This window comes from Nyctereutes procyonoides, unplaced genomic scaffold (genome assembly GCF_905146905.1).
Source record: "Nyctereutes procyonoides isolate TBG_1078 unplaced genomic scaffold, NYPRO_anot_genome, whole genome shotgun sequence".
Classification (NCBI taxonomy): domain Eukaryota; kingdom Metazoa; phylum Chordata; class Mammalia; order Carnivora; family Canidae; genus Nyctereutes; species Nyctereutes procyonoides.
In genome coordinates this window covers 36,913,644-36,940,100 of record NW_026575044.1, presented here as the reverse complement: position 1 = coordinate 36,940,100, position 26,457 = coordinate 36,913,644, and the positions used below count along the sequence as shown (strand labels likewise).

General features: G+C 35.4%; 1 protein-coding gene across 2 annotated transcripts in view; it reads left to right on the top strand.

The window, feature by feature from the left end:
- IMPACT (impact RWD domain protein) overlaps positions 1-20,763 on the top strand; it is a 29,787-nt gene extending 9,024 nt beyond the window's left edge. The window contains exons 5-11 of one of the 2 annotated variants that reach the window (XM_055324499.1): positions 4,363-4,448; positions 7,620-7,742; positions 10,336-10,388; positions 12,771-12,844; positions 15,294-15,384; positions 16,827-16,961; positions 18,105-20,763. In XM_055324499.1, coding sequence (XP_055180474.1) covers positions 4,363-4,448; positions 7,620-7,742; positions 10,336-10,388; positions 12,771-12,844; positions 15,294-15,384; positions 16,827-16,961; positions 18,105-18,173 — 631 coding nt within the window. In that variant the 3' untranslated portion in view covers positions 18,174-20,763. Of the gene's footprint in view, positions 1-4,362; positions 4,449-7,619; positions 7,743-10,290; positions 10,389-12,770; positions 12,845-15,293; positions 15,385-16,826; positions 16,962-18,104 lie in introns of both variants that reach the window. The other variant, XM_055324498.1, reaches the window with a different exon arrangement.
- The last annotated feature ends 5,694 nt before the right edge of the window (positions 20,764-26,457 follow it).

Here is a 26,457-nt window from a genome sequence, read left to right as displayed (position 1 = left end):
GAGAGAGATAGAGAGAGAAAGGGGCAGAGACACAGGTAGAGGGAGAAGCAGGCTCCATGCGGGGATCCTGACGTGGGATTCGATCCCAGGTCTCCAGAATCATGCCCTGGCCTGAAGGCGGCGCTAAACCGCTAAGCCACCGGGGCTGCCCTGGCTTCTTTTGATTAGCACTATACAGCCTAGGTCCATCCATGTTGTTGCAAATGGCAAGATTTCATTCTTTTTTATGGTGAAATAATTTTCCATTGTATATGTAAACCACATTTTCCTTATCCATTCACCTATTGATAGACACTTCTGTTGCTTCCATAGTTTGGCTCTTGTAAATGATGCCACAGTAAACATAAGGGTACATATATCCTTTAATTTGAAAGGATAGTAGTGTCTTCATATCCTTTGGGTAAGTACACAGTAGTGCGATTCCTGGATTGTAGGGTAGTTTTATTTTTAATTTTTTTTTTAATTTTTATTTATTTATGATAGTCACACAGTGAGAGAGAGAGGCAGAGACACAGGCAGAGGGAGAAGCAGGCTCCATGCACCGGGAGCCTGACGTGGGATTCGATCCCGGGTCTCCAGGATCGCGCCCTGGGCCAAAGGCAAGCGCCAAACTGCTGCGCCACCAAGGGATCCCCTTATTTTTAATTTTTTGAGGGACCTCCATACTGTTTTGCACAGTGGCTGCACCAGTTTTCATTCTTCTTTAACAGAAGAATTTATAAGGGCTGTGACGAGGATGTTGAGGGAAGGTCAATCAGTGACCTATGTAAGCACAGTAAGTTATTTCTTTTTTTTTCTTTTCTTTTTTTTTTTTTTTTTTTTTTTTTTACAATAAGTTATTTCTTGAGTTGCAAATGTGTTTCTCTGTGGTTAGGCCAACTGTATTTGCTAATTGTTGCTTATCGGAAGTTAGGCTCCTCTACTCCCACGGAGACTGGGAGAAGGGATGCTGTCTTCCTTGATGATTACAATTCAAAAGGATGGTTCCCAGGTCCTTGAGGAAGACATTCCTAGGTTATAAAACTGATAAAAGTCTTATAAAAAGATGTCCATGTGCTCCAAAGGAGCAAAGGAAAAATTTATGATAGTAAAGTTTTCTAAAGAAAATACACAAAGTCAGAGCCTAGAGTCAGGAAGTTCTACCAATCTGAAGTTTAGCAAAGCTGAGATTAGGCTATCTTGGTCAGGCTTCTGAATCAGTTTTTGAAATAATGTGACGTTTTCAAATTCGTTTGATTTCTTATCTGTAAAATGATGATAGAATAATATTGTGAGGATTAAATGATATAATCCATGTAATGTACATTAATACCATTTAATAGCAACTCCTATTTTTTTTTTTTTAAATTTTTTTTAATTTTTATTTATTTATGATAGTCACATAGAATGAGAGAGAGAGAGGCAGAGACACAGGCAGAGGGAGAAGCAGGCTCCATGCACCGGGAGCCCGATGTGGGACTCGATCCCGGGTCTCCAGGATCGCGCCCTGGGCCAAAGGCAGGCGCCAAACCGCTGCGCCACCCAGGGATCCCGCAACTCCTATTTTTGTTATTAAAAGAATCATCTCATCCAATTTTTTCATTTTGAAAATGAGATGATGGAAACTCAGACAGATTGAATGATTTTGTCTAGGTTCATACAACGTAGTAGTATATTTTAGTAAGTAGCTTTATCCTTAAATCAACAAATTTAAATATTAGAAAATTAAAGATACAAAAATTAGAGCCACAAGGAAAGGTAGAGTCACAAATAACTTAGCTTTGTTTTGTTCTGGATTGGATAATAGTCATTTAAGTATAGTTACTCACGAAATATCTCTTCTAAAATCAATTTTTAATCCAAGTTGGTCTTCCATTTAATTTGGAACAAATTTTGTCCTAGACATTTTCTATTTAGCTACTTACTGTAATTTAATTTCATAAATAAGAACGTAGAATCTCTATAATGAGTCATTTTTAAATTTTGTGCCATAGTCCTTAGGATTCAGCAGACTTCCTCCAGGACCCATTGTGGGTAGGGTATGAGATAGATAGGCACAGGAAGGAGGACTCTCCGCTTTTGTCTGTTTTAGTTTGTTCCTGATTCTGTAAGAGATTTCATTACAGCAATGGCAAAAGTCTGAAAACCACCAAATCCTAGAGTGAACAGTTAAAATCTGAGAACAAAGAAAAAAACACAGTTTCTTCCTATAAGAGAAAACACAAATGCAACAGTAATAACAACAACAAATAAAACACCCGCCCCCCCCGCCCAACTCATTAGTGATAGAATTTGGGGCTCCAAGGGGAAGAGTAATTTTCATTTTCTTCAGGAAACCTTTAACATCCACTACAACTTCTTTACACTGGATTTCAGTAAGTCTTGTTAAATGCTCAAGAAGAGGGAAGCGTTTCAGTAATTGATGTTGGGCAGAAATGCCGTTGTACATTTTTCTGCAGGAAGCCATGGACCAGTGGAGAGGAGATTTGTTTAGGTTTAATTTCTTCTTTATTATTTGGAAAAGTTATTTATTACTTGTGAAAATTCTTCCATGGTGTTTTCACGGCTCCCCCCACCTCCCCAACAACAAATCTGAATGTGAATGTATATTCACCAAGGGATAATTTGCCTGCCTCAAAGTGTGGCTTGAGGATTAAGTGAGCTAACAAAGTGTTTTCTACTTGTCTTCTGTATAGTAAGTGTTTGCACTAGATAAACACTAGATACTAGTATTACTATTTTTAGTGATGGTGATGGGCAGAAGTCAATAGAATGAGATTAGGAAATGGAGAAAACTACATACAAAAACATAAATTTGAAACAATAAATTTTAAAGGATAATGATCACCAACACTGAGATGAGGGACCTAGTTTTCTCATTGACTATTATATCCTTAGGGCTGGTGTGGAGATGAGGCCCTTGAAGTTATATTGTATGAATTAAGATTCTCTTGAAAAGAAACTGCTTCTGTAAAGTAACATGAGATGCTTTAAGTCTCTATTTTATAGATGAGGAAGCAGACTCAGAGTTCAACGGCTTACTTTCCGGTCACAGCTGCTTGATAGGAGAGTAGAATGCAGTGGGCAAGTTGAACTTTGGAGTAAGTCTGCATCCACATCTGGCTCTGGGCTTCTAAACACTTAGACAAGTTAATTGATCTCTCTAGGTCTAGTTTTTTCTCACTTGTAAAATGGGGAAATAATACTTACTTCATTAGGTAATTATGAGCATTAAATGTGTTGACACATATGATGAACTTTAGGCTTTGTATATACTCAGTATGTTTTACTTTTCCTTCTATACCTCTAAATCTTATTGAGAAGAAAGGTTAGAAGTGAAAATTGTTTAAAAGAAATTCAACCAACATTCTCAGATTTTTAAAACCTTTTTAAGTTGACTTTTCCTCTCTCTAAGAATCTTAGGTAACTAGATCCCATGGGGGATTGTTTAGCCTAGGGAGTTATGGGTGAGATGGGCAGAATTTGAGGCTACATAATTATTTGAGAACAATATTGTTTTTTTCTGTATGCTTGTTTTGAAAGTTTCCTTTGGTGTGGGTACTGATGAGTAGCATGATGAGAGATAGTGGTTTCAAGGGGAACTTTCAGAGGAAGGAGGTAAGGTGTTGTTATGAAGTAGTATGGTGGTTGCTTTAAATACACATAACGGACACTTAGCTAAAATTAGTGTCATTCCCCAAAGAGTTGAAAGGCACCTGGGGCCTTTATTTTATTGCTGTTGTCATCATTTAACATAACTCCATGTATGTGAACCACAACATGTTCTTTTTCTCAGTGACCCTTAGAGATGGATTTATCTGAACTAGACATTATTTGGAACCAAAATGAATCAATTTGGGCAACAGAATATTTTGTTAAAAACAAAATGTGAATAAAACGTTAATCATTTTTAAGTCTTTTCAGCTTGTTCCCTGAGGGAGTTCCTCCAATGCTTTGCATTATTCTTTGTGGAAATAATTATACCAATTGATAAATGTGCCATATAACTGGTTTGAAATTGTTCAAAGAGTTAAAGAAAACAATATTGCAACTATATATGCTGGCAGAAACTAATCACATTTACACCCATGTACTTCATCCAGTTCAAGTTCAGAAGTTTTCTCTTTGGTTACAGCTCCTCTGCTTATTTTAAGTAAGCAATGTTAATTTTGGAGCCAGGTGGAATTTTTAATGTTGTTGATATGAACAATCTATATAAGATACTCATCCAACAAATGTTAGTAAATCTGTTTTTATAATTTTTTTAAAAGACATGGCTAAATTGGATATAATTTCTTAGATTGTAAATATGTCTGTATTTTCTTGAATTTGAGAAGGAATTTTTTTATTAAATAACAAATTTTTCCCCTGAATTTTGTTTAGACAGAATATTGGTGAAAGCATTCTTTATCTATGGGTGGAGAAAATAAGAGATGTTCTAATACAAAAATCTCAGATGACAGAACCAGGTAGGATTGAAAAATATTACTAATGTTCTTTTAACTTGATAGTAACTAAATTTCCATGTAGATATTCTAAATAAAATTTTTAATGAAAATCTGTTCTGTTTTATGGTTTATATGTGATATTTTACAAGTTTCTCTGGAAAGTTCACTTATTCATGTAATTATGGTTATTTCTTTCTATATGGTTTTAGCCTCTGGTTTTTACGTCATACCCTTACAGAAGTAGATTTTATGATTAAAGAACTTGGGTCTGAAGTTCTACTTTCTTTGACTATTAAGGTAACATGAACCGTGTAACATTCTTCATGAATTATTGGAGTACATAAATTAGACATTAGCTTCAAATGAGTGAAGTGTTTATGGAAAAAGAACTTTGGAACATACACTGAAGTGATACTTAGGATATAAAAATTTACTTTGAAAATGTAGTTTTAAATTGAGATGTAATTGACATACCATAATTATTCATCCTTTAAAAATGTTTAATTCAGTTATTTTTAGTATATTCCAAAGCTGTACACCACTACTACTATCTAATTTCAAGATATTTGAAAATCAGTATTTTGCCCTATTATTCTTTTATTGAATCATTATATGACAATGTGGAAATTTCTAATATTTCATTGTTACCTCTAATGGAATTATTTTCAATCTGGGAAAGAGATTTTTTAAAAACAAACTATTTAGGACTCCCTTAGCAAAATCAGTATACATTTAAAGTTGATAGTAGGATATACTTTTTCGGAGTACTTTACTATTTTTCTATAGAAGCAGTTTTTTTACTGCTTCCATTAATATCTGAGAGATAAATGGTATGAAGGTGTTCTATCAATGTGTCAATCTTTTTTGAAGTATTTTCCTTAACTTTCATGATCCATGTTCTGATTTTGTAGCATTTCAGAACATCAGTTGGAAAAGTGGTCTCAAAACAGAATTGATTTTTGCCAGTCTACCATTCTGGAGTGTAGGATAATTGCAAAAATGGAATGTATACCAGTAGAAATTTAGGACTCCAAAAAATTTGGGATCACTCAACTCTCAGGAAATTTTTTAAATTATAGATCTTAAAAATGACATTTTCCCCTTTTCCATCTATTATCCACAATATGGTTTATCCACTCTTCAAATCTTAAAGAGTTACTGATTTTTGTTGTACAATTTATAATTTTTACTTTTTAGAAACTTCACTTGGAATTTTTCTTACCAGATCTGTTTTTGTAGACTTCATACTAAAATGGAAGGATTTGTGGTTCTGAAAAACTAATACAGCTAGTGAAGAAGATATCTCATGAGAATTTTCCATTCCAGGCACCCAATGGACACCTAATTTATTTTCATTTTACTGTTAATCTTCAGTACAAATGTATTACTTCATAGTTATTTTTCTACTATAGAAATATTCAATTTTAAAGTGATTAAATACAACTATTTACAATTTTTAAAATATTCTGAACTGATTTTAGACTTACAGAAAAGTTGCAAAAATAGTACAAAGAACTCTTTTATATCCCTCCTTTGCTTCCCTAACACCTTACATAACCACAGTATAATTACCAAGAATAGGAAACTAACATTGGTATAATATTAACCAAACTAAAGAGCTTATTTGACTTTCACTTATTTTTCCACTAATGTCCTTTCTGCTTTTATAGGATGCTGTCCAGGATTCTACATTTTGCTGTTATTTCTCCTTACTCTCTTCTAGTCTATAAATAGTTTCTCAGTCTTTCCTTGACTTTTATGACTTCTTATGACCTGACACTTGGGAAGAGTACTGATTATTTTGTGGAATATCCCTCAGTTTGGGTCTGTCCATTGTTTTCTCACATCTGCAGTGGGATTAGGCATTTTGGCAAGAATACCACAAAAATGGTATTGTGTCTTTACAGTACATATATTAAGGAACTTGTGGTATCAATATGCTTTATTATTAGTGATGTTTACCTTGATTCTTTGGTTAAGGTGGTATCTCCCACATGTCTCCAGTGTAAAGTTACAGTACTAATCAGGGCTCTCCAGAGAATCGAAAGCGGGTGTGTGTGTGTGTGTGTGTGTGTGTGTGTGTGTGTGTATTTATAAAGACAGAGAAGGAGAGATAGATACAAAAAAAGGGAGGGAGAGGTTAGGAAGAGAAGGAGAGAGAGATTGATTTATTTTAAGGAATTGGCTCATGAGTTTGTAGAGGCTGGCTGGCAAATCCAAAATCGGCAAGATAGTTTGGCAGGCTAGAGACCGGGGAAGAATTAATGCTGCAGCTCCAGTCTGAAGGCTGGCTCCCTGCTGGCTCCCTACTGGCTCCCTACTCCCTGCAGAGTAGTATAACTGCTCTGGAGAGGTTGGTCCTTCTTCTATTGAGACCTTAACTGGATGAGGCTCTCTCACATTGTGGAGGGCAGTCTGCTCTACTCAAAGTTAACTGATTTGAATGTGAATTTTACCCAAGAAATACCTTTCCAGAAACATTTAGAATAGTGTTTGACCAAATAAATATCTGGGTACTATGGGCTAGCCAAGTTGACATATAAAATTAACATGATAGTTATTATCTTTCCTTTTGTGGTTGATAAGGACATGGAGGGAGATACATTGAGGCTATACTAATATCCTAGTCCCTAAAGCGTCACACACTAATTTTAGTGTCCATTAGTATGTCTTGTCAGCAATGTTTATTACTGTGGTGTTTGCCTAATGATTCACATTTTCTTCTTCTTCATTGAATTGGAATTCTTTTGTGAGGAAGAGTTGTCTCTTCTTTATTTTTTGCTTATTTATTTATATCAGTATGAACTCATGTATATTATTTTTTTCCATGGAGTAAAATTCCATAGTATCATTATTTTGTTGCTCAAATTATTCTAGGTTTTGCCTTTAGGAGCTCTTTCAGGTAACTCCTGTTTTTTTTTTTTTTTTTTGTTTTGTTTTGTTTTTTTAATAAGCTCACCTCTCCTTTTTTTTTTTTTTTTTTTTTGAAACATTTCTTTACTCTCTGGAATCATAAGGAGTTCCAGGCTCATCTTTCCTTTTCCTTGCTCCAACCTTGGAATCAACTACTTCTCATAAAAGTCCTGGTTCCTTCTATTGAAGAATGGCATTTAGAGACCAAGACCAACAAGTTTTTAAGTGGAATTCCTTATTCTCCTCAGAGTTCACTGATAATATCTCATATACAAATAGGCCCCGATGTAAAGAAGAAAACCGAAGAGGAAGATGTAGACTGTGAAGATGATCTCATTTTAGCGTGTCAACCAGAAATTCCTGCGAAAGCATTGGATTTTGGTATCACTGAAAATCGAACAGGTATAATGTTACTAATTAATCTCTTTTGAAGATAGTGAGATAGCAGTATTATGTATTAATTTTGTAATGATATAGAAATGTAGTAAACTCTCACATGTTAAGAAATAGTTATTAGTTTGCAGAGAATTATTTTTTTCATGCCTGCTGGCCATTTTGGTGTTTGGCCATGTTTGGTCTGTCAGAACAGTGAGGAAAAAATAGCAATTTCTTCACGCCTCACCTTTTTTTTCTTTTTGGATGACTTTTTAGAGTTTTGAATTAATGAGGGGAGAAACTGAAACTAAGAAAATATGTGTTAATGTTTTCAATTCACATCCTGTTTTTATATTTTATATTTATATTTTGAAATCCTCAGCTGTCTCTTGATATCTCAGAGTTAAATTTTAGTCTGTGCTCACAAATATAAATATAAATATAATGATTGAAAATACAACCACTGAATTAAACCTAGTAAAATGCCTTTAAGATTTTAGTTTTTGCTGGGGCACCTGTGTGGCTCAGTTGGTTAACCATCTTCCTTTATTTATTTATTTATTTATTTATTTATTTATTTATTTATTTTATTTATTTATTCATGAGAGACACAGAGAGAGGCAGAAACATAGGCAGAGGGAGAAGTAGGCTCCCGGACCCCAGGATCATGCCCTGGGCCAAAGACAGATGCTCAACCACTGAGCCACCCAGGTGTCCCAAGCACCTGCCTTTAAATTAAGTTAAGTTAAATTAACTATATTTAAAAAAAGATTTCAATTTTTGCTTAAGCATATTTGTTCTATAATCTAGTAGTTCTCAGCTTGCGAATAGATTGATGTGATAAATCAGCTTTATGTTGCGATCAGAAAGTATCTTCCATTTTAGTATCTTAAAATTTTGAATAATAGTGTCTATTTTCTCAAGTCTTTTACAAAACCATGATATACCAGAAAGAACATTCATTCTTTTTGAAGGTAAAGAGTTTCCTATGTATTATATAATAGCTTTTTATTTTAATTAATTCATTTTTTATTTTGTTAAAGATGTTATTTATTTATTTGAGAGAGAGAGTACATGAACAGGGGTAGGGGTAGGGGAAGAAACAGACTCCCCATGGAGCAGGGAGCTCAATGCAGGGCTCGATCCCAGTACCCTGAGATGGTGACCTGAGCTGAAGGCAGATAATTAACAGACTGAGCCATCCAAGCCCTATCTGTCTGTCTGTCTATCTATCTATCATTTATTTTTTAAGAATTTTAATTTAATTAATTTATTTGGGAGAGAGCATGCGCATGTGAGCAGGGGGAAGGGCAGAGGAGAGGGATGCGGGAATTTATCTCAGAACCGTGAGGTCATGACCTGAGCCCATCAGACACTTAACTGGCTAAGCTACCCAGGCGCCCCGACACTGTAGCCTTTAAGCAGTACTATGAAGTTTTAAAGTTCTTGCATAATATTTCAGGACTAGTACAAGGGGATACATAGAAAGAGAAAGAGTGAGCGAGAAGACCCAGGACCCCCACCTCTGCTTCAGTCTCACATTTTATTCCTTTATATATTTGTGGATTTGGCATACGATTTCTTTTGGGAAACAGGATCCACTATTAAAAGAAAAAGAGTGAATATCATAGTTACAATCAATAGTATCTGATTCCTGTTGACCTCAGTACTGCCCTAGTACAGTGGTCAGTTCGTTCAAGAAGAGGAAACTCTTAGCAGGAAGGCAAAAGTCCTGCATAATCCTGGTTTCTTGTCCTAATCCTGCCATAAGCCAGTGAAGTAAGTTTTGACAATTTGTTTAAAGATGTCCAGAAATATTTTTATATCTGTTAGTTGAAATAGTTCATTAATTGTAAGGCAAGCTGACTTGGTAAGATTCAACAGATCGGTGAATAGAAGTAGGAAACAATTTTAATTCTTTTTCCTGAATAAGATTAGATCCTAAATGGAGCAGATGTAGCAGCCAGATGTTTGCTAAGTTTCTCAACAGAGAGAAGAAGAGTAAATTAGTGTCTTAAACTTGTTTAAGAGGCAAAATAACTCGAAATCATGATACTCCTTGGAATACCAATTTGGTATATCATTAGTATATTCAATCCTATGAAGTAGGAACAGTTTTATTTAGAAGAAGATACTACCTTTCAGCTATACAAAATAAAGTCTTAGGTTTCCCACCCTAGAAGTCCATCAACAGAATGGATAAATAAATTGTGGTTTATTAGCAGCTGACAATCTTTTTGGTCTCAGGATCTTTTATACTCTTCACATTTAGTTATTGTACAATTTATACTACTGTAACAGCTCAGGATTTCAGTCCCAACCTACTATTGGGTGACCTTGGCAGGTGAAAATCCTTTCTAAATCAAGTAGTTTAATCTTATTTACAGTCTGTTTGGAAACTTTTTGCTTAAAATTATAATTTAATTTTAATAGACAACTACTAATGGCTGTTTGGGTTGATTTGTCATATAATTTACGTCTCTTTCCCACCCTCCACCCACACCATCATCAATTTTTTAGTGTTCAAATGTATGAATTTTAAAGATAAAAGTAATATAATTCTTTAAATTTATAGAAATAGAAGAATTACCTCCGATTGATCATGGCATTCCTATTACAGACCGAAGAAGTACTTTTCAGGCGCATTTGGCTCCAGTAGTTTGCCCCAAACAGGTAGTTATTATGTCCAGCTCACTTTGATGTTGGTTTACCAAAGTAATTCAAGTAAATGGTTTTACAGTAATATCCTTATTTGTGTTTAATTTTCACGTAAGATGAAAATATTTGCTTATTTTCCTACCCCCAAATTACTATGAATTGTGGAAGATTTGTTTTGTTTCTATTTGTCAACTGCTTTCAAAACTGTATCTAAATTCTAATTAGGGCTTAATACCGTAATGGATTTACACACAAGAAAAATCCGTTGGGTAGAAAATTATGCTGCTTACTAGCTTGTTAAAAAGAATTATTTGTCCTATTGTGTGGGAATTCTGCAAAACCAAGTGGGTTCCATTGATGCCCAGGAAGGGGACAGTGGACAGACTGGCTGACCTTCCCGACCTGAATTCTTTTTTCTTTATGCCTCCTGACCTTAGGTGACCTGGCTCCTACCCAAGGATATCAAATGGGAGACTTTTCAGTCACAAACTGTAGTAACCTATAAAGTTAAATTAACAACAACAAAAAAAGTCTCGTTAATTTAGCATAGGTTTTAATCATTAGTCTCTTCCCTTTAGTCTCTGCAGCTCCTCTACTCTAAGCTCTCTTGAAGCCCTGACCTACAGAGATACAGACAGTTCTTTGTACCAGGCTGACCTTTTACTGTCTTCTGGTCTCTAGAAGAGGAAATTATCCTCTGCATCGACTTGTGGTCAACATAACAGCTTTTGGTGTAGGCTTCTGGCTCTTTCAGCAACCCTATTTTGTCCTGGGGTGTTGCCCATAATTTTGTTGCCAAGGTCCTCATTAGACATTCTGTTCTGAATCTGATCATCCTGGATCCTCTTTCTTTTTCTGATTATAGTCACTTGGACTTAGAGGATCATAACTTGTGAGAGCTAAAATTAATCTTAGAGGTCATTGTGTACTTTACTGAGTAGGAATCTGAGAACCTGAAAGATTAAAAAATGATAAACACAAGATTGCATAGTTTCTGATTCAAATTGCTCTCCATGACTATAGCTCAGTCTTCCCTACATCCAGGATTTCTTCCTTACCCTCTGCCAGTTACCTTTCTGAAAGTCTGGCCATGTGTCACTGTCCCCCAGCCCCCAGTCTTTGCTTATTATTTCCAATGTCTACCAAAAAACCCCTAAACTCATTATATGAGGCCTTTTGTGATAGGACCCTTGCTTTATCATTCCTGATACATTGTCTTTTGTCTTCTCATTCATACTCTAAATAGTTTGTATATAAAACTCTTGGTCACTTCCAGAACCTTTCTCTTTTATGTCCCTGGTAGGGTTACCAGATAAAATACAAGATACCTAGTTAAATTGGAATTTCAAATAAACATTATTGTATGGGACATACTAATAATAATAAAAATTGTGATTTTTTTTTAAATTTACCTAACTGAGCATCCTTTATGTTTTATTTGCTAAATCTGATAGATTTGCACATGAAGTTTCCTCTGAATGGAATGGCTTCTGCCACGCTTTTCTTCCCTTTTGATGCAAAAGAGATCACTACTTGTCTTTCAGGAGCTGGTTATGTTACCACCCCTATAAACCTTATAGGACTCCCAGAGAGTTTTGATCTTACATTTGGAACATACCATTATTTTGTATCTGTCACAAAGGATACATAAATGTGGTAAATTTTCAGAGCTCATTTTAAAAAATGGTCATATTTACATTTAAAATTCTTAACGTGGAGAAAAAAATTTCATATATAAGTACCTTATTTTTTTAAAAAGATTTTATTTATTTATTCATGAGAGACACACAGAGAGAGGCAGAGAAGAGACACAGGCAGAGGGAGAAGCAGGCTCCATGCAGGGAGGCCAATGTGGGACTCGATCCTAGGACTCCAGGATCACGCCCTGAGCCGAAGGCAGAGGCTCAACTCCTGAGCCCCCCAGGCATCCCATATAAGTACCTTAGACATGGTTAGTGTTCAAATACTTGTTCATATTTGGTGCTCAAAAACACTAGGTCTGGAGGCCAGCCTGACCACTCTCCATCAGCACTTCAGCTCTAGCTATAAGCCCCAATAAAGCCTTGCCTGTGGCTTTGAAAGAGAAAAAAATATTTTTTTTACTCATTACTTATTTACTTACTTTTTTTACTTTTATTACTTATTTACTCTTATTTGGTATAATATTTTTATACCAAATATTTTTATACTAATATTTTTATACTAAATAAGAGTACCAGTTTCTGCCCTAAAATGAGGAGAAAACTTTGGAAATGGCTTTTTCAGAGTGTAGTAGATTCTTTAAATTACTATTTCAGAGTAACAGTATTTATATCAATATGTTTTAAGATATTTTTCTAGCGTTTATTTATAGAACAAAGTATACATTAGTTTATTTATATTACTGCTGTTTTTAAGGTGAAAATGGTTCTTGCCAAATTGTATGAGAATAAGAAAATAGCTAGTGCCACCCACAACATCTATGCATACCGGTGAGTGATCACAATTTTAGGAATGTTCCATTTGTAAAAAATGGGGGAAAATGATGCATGATTTTTAGAGACCAACTATAATGTGGGTTCTTTTTTCCTTTATAAAACTAATGATCATATGTAGAATATTTGGAAGCTGCAGAAAAGAAAAAAAGAGAATTGCTGGGGAAATCAGCCATTTTCTGCCATTAAATGTAACTGATAATAATTTGATATATTTTCATAATAAAGTGATACATTTTTTTCTGTCTTCTATGCAGTGTTTATTTTTTCAGTGCACTACCCTAGTATCCCATTTCTTCCATGTTGTTAAAATTGCTTTATAAATAGTAGTGTAATGGTTGTGTAATGTTTCCTTGAGGCTCTCTACTATTTATTTAACCATTTACTTTTTGGTCAGTTTTTCAGATTTTTCACTGTAGTGTAAAAATCATTCTATGAACACCTTTTGTATTCAGTTTAGATTACTAACTTAGAATAGGTTCTGGTTACGTCACATTCTTTTTTGAAATGAAATGAGGGTGTAATTTAAAACGAAGAAAGAATAGATTCCTAGAAATAGAATTACCAAGAAGTTTGAACGTTTTTGAAGCTCTGGATACATACTGCCAAATTTTTTCTAGAGTTTTTCTTTTAAACCAATTTATGCTCCCATTAGCCATGAATTAAGTGTGCTGCTTTTACTATATGCCTTTTAGTTTTGAATACTAAGGTTTTATACAAATCTTTGGTTGTGCAGCTGTATCTTCAACAATTGATGGCTATGATGTTGATCTTAAATTATTGTAAAGTTAGATAATATGCCAGATATTCTATTTCAGGCCCCAGATTTTTGGATTTTTAAGTACCTGTGAGTATTTTTATAGTTTTGCTTATTAATAGGTGATCAGTTGTCACCTCTCACAAATTTCAGCATAACTACATGTAGTTATGTAGCCCCTCCACTTCACTCCTTTATAGTTGACACTTGGGAATGAAAGAGCTGAGCTTGTCAGAATTGTATGTCACTTAAGACTAAACAGGCACAAAGTGGAGGCTTGAAGGACCTCACTGGAAGTAAAATAAAGGACTTTTATTTGTTGCTTGGACTTTGTGTTGTGTATTTGAATGCTTAGGATCCTTTTAAGGTTACTTCCTGCTTCTGGGGCTTGTTCCTGCTCTGGAGTTATGGAGCACTCTTCAGCCTACTGGCACACACAGCTGTGGGATACTGCATCATTGTCTACCCAGAAAAAGTGAAAATGTCCATGATGTTTCACTTTTTAAAAACCTAACAGTACTGATTTATGACTCAGACTTTCTTCATTGGTTCCATAGAATTATAGTGTTAGATATAATTATAGTCCTAATATAAACCAACTGCTGACTCCTTTTTGCCTTAAATTTGCCATATAAAATGTTGCCTAATAGTACTTTGTTTTCTTGGAATGAGGTCAACTCTAAATAATAACAGAGCATCATAGCAGTTGAAGCAGTAAATATTTATTGAGTGAATGAATGGAAAGTTGGATTGAAGGATGAATGAGTCAATGAATATGATTGCTGTGATAAATATGAATATATAATAAATACATTAATGTGATTGCTATAATTGACTTAGGCTTGTAGATATGGTAGAACCTGGCTTGAGAGCCACAGCTGGAAAGATATTTTTCATGCGTTTGCCTCATCCTACATGGTGTCATTTGTAGGAGCCTAAGAAATCTACTAGATAACATACCTTAACTGGCACTGTTTTCTTTTTATATTACACACTTAATTACCATGCTTATTCTGCTACAGTGTAGCCCTATGTTATTATTCCAAATGCTAACTTTTCTAGATAATTTGAATAGGTAAAAATACCATGATTTATCCCTGATACAACCAACCAACCAGGGGAAAAGTTATAGAGAAAATAAATCTTATAATTCTTAGAATAGGGAGAATAGAGAAAGGTTTGATGGCTAGAATAAGATATGAGGAAAGTATAAAATGTTCATTTATGTTGCTTTTATCACTTCCATTTTTTAATGTACTTTTTGTCTCTTTTACTAGCTCTAAGGTTCTTTGAAGAAAGGAATAAGACACTTACTTCTTGTATATCATTTCATGGTGCCTACTAGGTATAAGGTTTCTCTATACAGTAAATTCTCAAGCAATGTTTTTCAGTGACTACTGTCTATAACCTTATAGATTTTCAAAGTTAAATGAAGTGTCAGATATATAATAGTAGCATTTCTGATTTAAAGGAGGCATCCTTGATTCCTGCCTTTCCCAAAACAGACAATGAAACATACCGGATAATGAATCTTCAGTGGAAATATGTCTAATGTATAGTTCAAGAAGAAATTTTTTTAACAAATATGCTGATTTTTGGAAGTAAATTGATTGCAATAAGCATGAAGGTGTAACTCTTAGTGCAATATTTTCGGCTTTTAAAGTGTAACACTGTTCTGTGTATTTCTAGAATATATTGTGAGGATAAACAGACCTTCTTACAGGACTGTGAGGATGATGGGGAGACAGCAGCTGGTGGGCGTCTTCTCCATCTCATGGAGGTAAGTGTAAGTTAAACCCTGTTAGTCCTGTTTTCTGAGCCATAAAATTTTTCAGTGAAACAGAGCACCATGTAAGAATAAGTAAATCAGTTAGGCTATATAACATGAAATAGATTTGTGTTAATTAGTAGTTAATTTTTAAACACTGATTGAGAAAGATTTTTAACCACGATATGGGGCAGAAAGCACAGGGTTAATAACAAGCGCTGTGCTTTGAAGCTCTGTCAGTCATAGATGATAGATTATCTTCAGCTCTGGAAAAGCATCTCCTTTTTGTTTTTTGACAAGGTCCTCTCTGTTTCCTCTGTTCTGTGTCTGTGCACCTCCTGTTAGTTGGGTGTTATTGGACCATCTGGACAGACCCAATTGTTGCTTTTTTAAATTAAGTTGTCCATCTCATCACCTTATGTTCTGAGACATTTTCTTGCTTGTCTTCCAACGTTTCCATTGAATTAAAAAAATTTTTTTAGCAATCATGTATTTAAGTTTTAAGAATTCTTTCCTCTTGGGCACTTGGCTGGCTCAGAAAAGCCTGCAAGTCTTGATGTTAGGGTCATGGGTTCAAGCCCCACGTTGGATGTAGAGATTACTTAAATAAATAAACTTTAAAAAAGAAAAAGAAAAAAAGAGTTTGTCTCTATTTTTTCCTTTTTTATAATATACTGTTTTGACTTTATGGATGCAATATCTTCTAAAATTTCTCAGAGTATGCTAATTAGATGTTCTCCCCCTTAAATTTTTCCTGGTTCATTTTAGTTTGTTTACCTTGTCCTTTCTCTTTCATGCTGCTGGATTTTCTTCATCTGTATGGTGGTGATTGATTGTCCATTAATTTTAAGAATGGATTGTGTTTTTTTTTTTCCCTAAGATAGCTGTTATAGTTTCTTCTGTTACTGTATGTGGAGGTTTGTTTTCTATCCAGGCCGTTCCTTGATAGGAAGGAACTCTGTGTGGTCAAGCCCTTAGAGTGGTGGGCTTCATGTTAAAGCAGCATTTGACAGATATCAGACTGAGGAAGACCTTGCTGATAGGCACCAGCAATTACTCATGCTGCCCCAGTTCTTTCCAGTGGTTTGTTCAGAAGCAGGTCTTAGTTGTTGTTTGGCCTAGGGGCAAAAGGTTGCTTAAACTGAGCTATTTGGGTTGAATTAATGAAGAACTAGAACCGTACTTGCATGATCTTCCCTTTACTCTATCTGGTTGCTACAAAATGTGGGATTCAAAGACACTGTGAAGCAGTGTTTAATTTCTAAATTCACTTCTCATTCTAACATTTTATCACTGGAATGTTGGAAGTTTCATTCTGCTCATTCATGTAGTTCTGCCATTAAAGTCACAGAGAAATGTCATGTGCAGTTTTGTATATGAGTTATTTCATTCTCCTTTAAAACTTGAAGTTATACATGTCTGTGTGTATCTAATTGTGCTTCTGAAAATAACAGATTTTGAATGTGAGAAATGTCATGGTGGTAGTATCACGCTGGTATGGAGGAATCCTACTAGGACCAGATCGCTTTAAACATATCAACAACTGTGCCAGAAATATACTAGTGGAGAGGAACTACACAAATTCACCGGTGAGTCCTTACTGAGATTATATAGAGAGATTCTCACTGCTGCCTATGAGGAAAAAAAAAAAAAAAAAAAGAAAACCCAAGAATGAGTCAGAATGTTTGAGGGGTGCCTGAGTGGCTTAGTCTGTTAAGCATCTGCCTTTGGCTCAGGTCATGATCCCAGAATCCAGGTCATGATCCCAGAATCCTGGGACCAAGCCCCACGTTGGGCTCCCTGCTCAGCAGGAAGCCTGCTTCTCCCTCTCCGTCTGCCCCTTCCCAATGCTTGTGTTCTTTTTCTCTATCTAATAAATGAATAAAATCTTAAAAATGTTTGTGTTACATTAGAAAAACCTTTGGGGGATCCCTGGGTGGCGCAGCGGTTTGGCGCCTGCCTTTGGCCCAGGGCGCGATCCTGGAGACCCGGGATCGAATCCCACATCGGGCTTCCGGTGCATGGAGCCTGCTTCTCCCTCTGCCTATGTCTCTGCTTCGCTCTCTCTCTCTCTCTGTGACTATCATAAATAAATAAAAATTAAAAAAAAAAAACCTTTGGATTCGAAATTGTAGACTTAGTTTCTAATCACAACAATCTGACTGGCCAGTTAGTTGTGTGACCTTGGGCAGATCACTTCATCTCTTTGAGCCTTAATTTCATAGATTCATACAGAGTTTTATAAAAACCTTAAAGACCAGTTAATTTTTTCTCCCTAAAATTGAGGCCAGGAAAGGTTGTGTAGTTCATGCCACAGTCAACTAGGTATTCTTTAAACGTGTATAAAATTCTAACATTCTCTGTTAGTGTCAGACACCTTCCCTCTCCCCTGGCATTAGGGTGCCTGCCTTTATACTTTGAATTCTTTTTTGTTTCATATTTTATAAGCATGTTTATTTTATTTAAAGTTTGCTACCTTCCTTTAGAAAGTGGGAATAGATTAAATAATACCAAAATTATTCAAGCATAAATCTATTAGATAAATGATGTTGATTATTTTGGAAATGTTAAAATAGACTGTAAATGAAAGTTCCATGTAAAACAGAAAGATGATACATATAGAGGTAATTATGCTTTCATTCTTATACATATTATATGGTTAGACTAAAGGTTCCTAAGCCACTATCTTCACATAAATGCAGAGACACTACATTGATTTATATCTTTTTTAGGAGGAATCATCTAAGGCTTTGGGAAAGAACAAAAAAGTAAGAAAAGACAAGAAGAGGAGTGAACATTAATACCTAAAATTGTATGCCAGGTTAAATTCCCTATCATTGTTCACAAATTCCACAGTCATCAAGGAATATTGTTCAGAGAAGATCCTGGACTGTTCAAGTCAGCCAACCCATTGTGGACACCAGCATTATATTTTCTTCTTTGGTTATATCATCTGCCAAAAATAGAGAACTTATGATACATTCATGTGTATTTCAGGCTGATTCAGAAGAATTAATTTGAACTTAATTGCCACTTCATCTAATATGGGGATGGTAACAGTTGCCCAGGGCAGTACCTGAATTAACTGTCCATTTCAGTACATGTCAAGTGCCTTTGTTAGGTGGGGAAGAAAGGTCTTGAGAGAAGTATAAATACCTGATACCTTGTCATTGGGATTCTTATTATGTTAAATGAATATTGCCTTTTATTGCTCTTTATGGCTTATTGGAATAGGAACTCATTGCAGATTGATCTTAGAGAGTTTCTTCTTGTGATTTCGGTTCACAGTAAGTCACCTTTCATTTTATAGTGTTCATTATTGAGTAATGATTAAGCAAAAATCAAGGAATATCCATCTGCAGTTACATGGTGAAGTAATAATTCATCTGCCATATTTGTTAGCATAAGTGTTATGCTCCAATTTCTGTTGCAAATTGGTGATTGTGAAATTTCAAAATGTGATTTTCTAGCCTCTACATTTTTGTTTAATTCTTGTAAAGCAGTAGATATGCTGTGTCAGTAGTCTTCTCCTACCTGTGAAATATGTTAGCGTAATATTCTGTTTTTGGTTGGGTTTTTTTTTTTGTTTTGTTTTTGTTTTTTTTTAACATCCCGGATATCCCTTTCTTGTGATATTCATTGAAGAATTAGGACAACACTAGAAGCTCTGCTGCAGTTCACAAGTGTTTATGGAAGGGGATAGAGGTGGGAAAACCCCACTGGTATGGAGCCAGAGCACATCATCGGATAGTTATGTAAGTGTGATGCAGTATCTCATCTGCATTCCAGCTATCTTTCTCAACTCCGCGACTTTGTGGAGAAAAGGAACAAATGTTTTGGTTGGAAAAACAAAGTCCCTCTTTTTTTTCTATTCTTACCAGATCTTCCTTTACATCAGTGTTTTATGTTCCTTCTTTTATCTGTAATATATGCCCTTACTTCTAGGCATCTAGATTATACACTTATCTTTGAAATACAACAGTAAGTTATAAGCTGTTCCCCTTTAGACATGATTGCAAACTGTTATTGAAAGTTAATTGATTGCAGATTTGCCTGAGATTCTCTTCCAAAGGAGGGAACAGAAGTTCAGAGGCAACTTGGAATGATGCTTGCATCATGGAAAGCATCACAGAAGAGCGGACACAGATACTCTTTTCTGTTTCTTTGATGTCTTGCCTTTAAAAGACCCAACATCCTTATTTGGTGTTTTTAATAAAAACCTAGTAAATGGCTTTACACTAGAATGGATTCTGAGAAATAAAATCCAAGTCCTATTTGTTGTAAATATGTCTAATGTTGCCAATGATCAGGAGTCCTCAGAGGATATGTGAAGTGTATGTATTTACACACATAAATATATATATATATATATATATATATATATATATATATATATATATATAAAACACTTACCTCAGATTCCATGAAAAGTTAAGTATGTCCTATGGTATTACCTGTTAAATGAGAAATTGAAGACCATCAATTAACATTAAAGTAATTTCACAATTTTGGCATGTCTAACTTTGTAAAAGAAGATATAAAACAGGAAGTATTTGGTGCTGCAGGAAAATTGAGTTAATTTTTCTACAACACCAAATTTGAATTTCTTTCTTGCTGTTTCATCTCATAGTTATTTAGGTCTTTATAAAAAAACATTTATAACCGTGATCTCATTTTCCCTTATTTAAAAAAATCTTATTTTCGCTTTTTTTTACAAAATGATTAGCCACATTTTCCTGACTGAAAAAACCTAATCTCCTTGCCCAGAATCAGTTCGCTAGTAGGGAAAGATCCCAGAGTATCCAATTCTGGAATCTGAGTTGTTTACACTCAACCATTATGGACCCCAACTAATGAAAGCATCTTTTTCTCTATTTAAAATTTCTCTCTATTAGAGGGCTTTCAGATTCTCCAAACAATAATTTTCTATAGCCAGATCTATGCTGTGGCATATTTTATAGTATATTGTATTAGTTAAAAATATTCTTCATATGCCAGTATGTAAGAGCAAGTAGCATCTACTTTTTAAGTGGGAAAAGCAGTATGATTTGGAGGTATATATCATGAAACAGACTATTTGAAAGAAAAGAATTGTATCAAGCTAATCATACCCAAGAAAGAATACATGAAACGATACTGTTTGGAGGACAGGTGAAATTTACTGGGAAAATTGTATAATCACTTCTAATTCTACTATCTAGAGATAACCATTATTAACATTTGCTAGTACATCCTTCTATTTTTTTCCTATGCATGATTTTGTATATATGGCTATTTTTCTTTCCATAAAATGGTATTAAACTGTATATACTGTTTTGTATCCTGCATATTTCATATAGAAGTATATTGTTAACATTTTCCCATGTCAATAAATATTCTTCTATGGCTTAATTTCTTGTGGCTATATAGTATTCTATCTTTTGGGTATATAATAATATACTAGCTAGTCCCCACGTGTTTCCAGTTTTTTAAGGCTTTCCAAATTTTTTGCTAAACCATAAAAAACTCATTTTGTGCAGATTTTTTGGTATTTATCTCTGATTATTTTCTTAGGAAAAATCCCTAGAAATGGATCCTGGTCAAACATTTATACATTCTAATAGCTTGATTGGTTTAGGCAAATTGATCTCTAGAAAAGGTTATACCTCCATTAGCATTGTGTTAGGATATTTAGGATACAAAAGATGTGGGAAAGTAGGGATTCAGCAGAAAAAACTACCAATATCTTTTTTTTTAAATAATTATAGATTCACTAGAAATTATAAAAATACTCTGCTTTTCCTGCTTATAACATCCTACATAACTATAGTATATTTATCAAAACCAAGAAATACATTCTGCATGCAAGTTCTTTGTCAGGTATGTAATTTGTAAATAATCTTTTGCAAATAATATTTTGTTGCTTGTCTTTTCATTCTCTTTTTCTGTCTCTCGTCTTTTCAGTATCTTGACAGTGTTTTTCACAGAGTAAAAGTGTTTAATTTTGATGAGATATAATTCACCTTTTTCTTATTACCATGTTTTTGGTATTGTCTAAAGACTGCCTTCCCCCAGGTCATTAAGATTTTCTTCTGTTCCCTTTTTAAAGTTTTAGAGTTTTTTTGTTTTTTGTTTAGATATGTTATGCATTTTTAGTTAACTTTTGTATAAGATATAAGCTTTAATTTGCAGTTCTTTTTCTGCATATGGATATCTGATTATAGAAATGACTGACTTTTTTAAATTGAACTTCTTACTGATGAACTTTCACAAAATACACAGATAACCGGGACTTCAGTTGGAAAAAAGGACACCACCAGCACCACAGACTTCCCTTGTGTCTTACCCTACATTAGCTGATCTCTCCCTCTGCCAAGTAACCACCTCCCTGACTTCTGACACCAGAGATTAATTGGGTCTGTTTTGACTTATACATAAGTGGAAACACACTGTCCTTGCTTGGACTCCTTTTGTTCCAATATTTTGTGAGATTCATCTGGATTGCTGTATGTAGCAGTTCTTTAATTCTTCGCACTGCGTAATATTCCATTGAATGAACATGGCAATTTTATCAGTTCTATTTATGGATATTTGAGTTTCCAGTCTGAGGATGTTATAATCAGTGTTGTTATAAATATTCTTTCTTATACATGGTTTTTAGTCAACATATGTACACATTTCTAAAGATATAGGTATGCTTTGCCGAGTCAGGACATATGTATATGTGGAGCTTTAGAGTACACTGCCCCAAGGTGTGCTGGTACATTTTTAACAACTGACTCTGAACTGATTGTTCATTAATAACATGTGCTAGTTCCAGTGGCATGAATACATCTGCTCTCTCCAAATCCAAGCTACCAGTGTGAAATAAACCACCTGGTTAGCTGGCAAACTTTGTGAAAACCTAACAATCACTTTTTTGTGAGCTCCAGCACACTTTTCTCACACTGCCAAACAGTTTTCCAGAAAGCAGTTAAACCAATTTACACTCCTACCCATAGTGAACAAAATTCTAGTTGCTGCAGATCAACATTTGGTATTACCTGACTTTCAATCTAGTTATGCTGCGTGGTGTGTAGTGGTTTCTCTTTGTGGTCTTAATCTGCTTTCCCCTGAAGACTAATGAAATTGAACACCTTTGGTTACTACATTTTATATTTGAAGTGACTGAGAAATCTTATAATGACACATTTCCTTCCCTTCCAGGAATGGAAATATTGGGGCTTGTTATCAACTTGGTTCAAATACAGAGAAATAAGTTTATAGTTTTGCATATCTGAGCACCTAGTCTGTAAATTTCAGTATTCCATCACTGCCCCCACTGGTATATTCTCTGTGAATTTATCAGGAAACTTAATATTTTTTTGCTCTTAGTTTCCTAATTTGTAAAAATGTGGATTATGATTCCTCCCTGTCTGGGATAGTATGGAGATTAAATGAGATGCTTTTCACAGTACTTAGTATGTAATAAGCATCTAAGAAAGCCATTAGATAAGTATTCTCTTTCCTCACTGTTTAGGAGATAGCTGTCATCTTACTTAAGATAGGCTGTTGCTGAGGATTTTAAGAGTAGTTAGGAAGTTCTTACGTTCCCTTAGAGAAGCAATGTAGTATAGCACCTTTGAGATGGCTCTCTAGAGCCTGTCATGTTTGAATCCTGTCTACTTTTTGCTAGCCTTGCAAGTTTGAACAAGTTATATAATTTCTCTGCATCCAGTTTTCAAAAGTTTATAAAAGGCTTAATCAAGCCATAGACTGGTACAGTTAGGGAGATGCAATAGGGAATGCTCAGTCTAGCCAAGGAGTACAGACCAAAGGCTGACAAACTTTTTCAGTAGATAGCCAAATACTATTATGCTTTGTAAGCCACATCTGTATAACTATTCTATTTCACCATAATGTGAAAGCTGTCAGAGACAATATGCACACTAATAATGGCCTGGGTGTATTCTAATAAAACTGTGAATATTTAAATTTGAGTTTCATATAATATTCATGTGACATGAAATGTTTTGCTCTTGATTTTTTTCAATGTGTAAACATGTATAAAGGAAAACACTCTTCCTTTGTGTCTCCTCTACTTTCAAAACTATGCATAGAATATTTCACTTCTAACACTAGATGTGTAGGTTTTCCACACATCGAGTAACCCAGCAACACTAGCTTGGGTGTCCTACAACTCAGTTCTAACACTCTCTTACTAGAAATAGCATCAGATCCCACAGGTTAAAGTTCCATCTCCTTAGACTGACCTCGCCCCAACTTCATATGCTGGGTCCATGTTGTTACCTGTGCTTCTAGTCAACCTGGTATAACTTGGAGATTCCCAAGATCCCCTCTTCTGGTTGGATTAATTTGCTAGAGTGGCTCACAAAATTCAGGGAGACATTCTACTTACTCAATTATGGGTTTATTAAATATGTAACTCAGAAACATCCTGATGGAAGAGATGCAGAGGGCAAAGTAAGGAGGAAGGGGCATAGAACTTCCATGCTTTCTATGAAGCATTCACCCTCCTTGTATGTCCATGTTTACCAACCTGGAAGCTCCCCCAGCTGTGTTTTTGGGCTTTTATGGAGGCTTCGTTTCATAGGCATGATTAATTAAATCATTGGCCACTGGCAATCGTTTCAACCTCCAACCAGCCCACTCCTCTCCCCAGAGGTTGACAGTAGGACTAAAAATGACACATTTTAATCAGACATTTGGTTTCCCTGGAAACCAGCGTGCCCCACCTCCACCCCCACTCCCTGGGACTTTCCAAAAATCACATCATTGCTTAAACTCAGGTGTGGTTGAAAGGAGCTTCTTACCATTTTGGGTCTGGAGCTATTTTAAGAACCAAGGACAAAAGACCAGATGTTATAACAAAGATAGTCTTATCACTTAGGAAATTCCTAGGGGTCTAGGACTTCTAGGCCAGAATTAGGGGTAAAGACCAAATAAATATTTCCTAATTATAAATCACAGTATCACAACATTTAAAAACCATTCTTAGTGGCAGCCCCGGTGGCTCAGCGGTTTAGCGCTGCCTTCGGCCCACAGTGTGATCCGGGATTGAGTCCCACGTTGGGCTCCCTACATGGAGAGCTTGCTTCTCCCTCTGCCTCTTTCTCTGTGTTTTTCATGAATAAATAAATAAAATCTTGAAAAAGAAATTCTTAGCTCAGGGGCCAAACTATGGTCTGTTAGCCATTGTTTGCCAACCCCCTGGTGTAGGAAAAGAAAGGAAGGCAAATCAAAACTTGTAACACTTATAGATGGATTTTAGTTTCTGAACCTAGGGGAGAGTTTTCTGTTTTGTTTTATTTTTTGTTTTTCCATTAGCCCTGGTTTTGAGTTATATACTGTTTAGGGGTACGACAACGTTAATTCATTTATTAGGACTCAAAAAATGGGGGCTGCCCCAGTAGCCCGACACATGTCATAAATCTAAACAGCTCAATCTTCGCTTACAGGAATTGTATCTCATGGAAATCCAATTTATATCAATCACAATCATCCAACTCAGTTTTAGCTAGTTTACACTATCCTTAAAAGTAGGACCTGCTAGTTGTATAAGGAATCTCGGACTGCCTAGCCCTGTTTATGCTCACCTCTCCTATTGTTCTATAAAACTCCCTCTTGCCCAAAATCCCTTGGGAAGAATGCTCTACTTGCTTGTGAGGAACTGTAATCACCTAATCTATAGATTGTTTTTCCCTTAAATAAAGGACATCAAACTTGTTACCAAATTGTATTATTGTCCTCTGACAGGCAAGACATAAATCACAGCTCTGTGTTTGTAATTAAGGAGCATTAGATTTGCAAGTCAGGGTTGGATTTAAATTTTGAATCCATGCCCTGGACATGGAAGCCATTTTCTCAGCTCAACTTCTTTGAGCTTTATTTTTCTCATCTGTAAAATGGGGCTAATAATCCTTCCTTACAGGGCTTTTGGAGGGTTGGATGAAATGAGATCATGTGTGAAATGTTACCAGTCTAAAATTTCACATAGTGGAAGCTCAGAAGATGAAGGTCAGCATGTAAAAGAAATGAAATCAAATTGTAAAAGAAATGAAGTCAAATTGGTCTGAAATCAATAAAATAGTGATGCTGAATATGCCACCCTAAAATCTGCCTCTTCCGCATAAGGATTATTTTTGAGTGATTGTTTCAAGAAACTGCAGACACAAAAGAAATTCTGAAAACTGAGTAAAAGTTACATTTTTGTAATGGAAACCTACCTTTATAGGGAAATTTACATTAGAAAGGGGGCCTATACCAGGAAAAGAGCTATTACCAGGTACAACTTTTTCACCTGAGAGTCTTATCTGCAAGGCAGGACAACCTTTGCTTACCAATCATTTCCTCCTCTCATCTTCCCGTAAATTACCTCCTCTCCACCACCACGACCCCCCTCCCCCCGCCCTGCCCCTGCAACATCTTTCTTTTGTCTTTAGCTGGAGATGGTATTTAAAGTAGTGGCTTGGACCATCTCAGGAATTTTACTTATTTTTCCCAGGTATCTTCCACATACACGAGGCATACACGTTAATAAACTTCTGCTTGTTTTTCTTTTGTTAATCTGTTTTTTATTACAGGGAGTCTAAACTATGAACTCAGAAGAGTAGAGGGAAAGTCATTTTTTCTCCCTTACAATACAAAAGGATGTCAAAAGAAAAGCCAAGTGAGAGATGATGGTGACATGAATGGAGCTATTGATGGTAGGGAAGAGTGGACGTGGATGGATTTAAGATATATTTAGGAGGCGAAACTGAGAGAACTTGGTGACTGGATATAAAGGCTGAGGGAAAGAGAGGAGTTAAGATTGACATTCAAGCACTGGACTGGGCGATTGGATAGACAATGGTGCCATTTGCATCTAACGTGGTTTACTAATTGAGAAGCCATTTTATTGCCACTTAGATGCCTTCGACCCCTGCATTGCTGTTCCTCTTCCATCTATCTCATTCATTACATGATGCACTTCAGGTCCCAGCCTGGATGTGATGCTTTTGTTTTGGCTGGCCTAGATGCATTAGATTGGACAAAAGAGAAGCCAGACATCAGAGAAATTGGATTTCCTGAGAAAAGAACCCATAGAAACTTCCTAGGAAAAAAAAA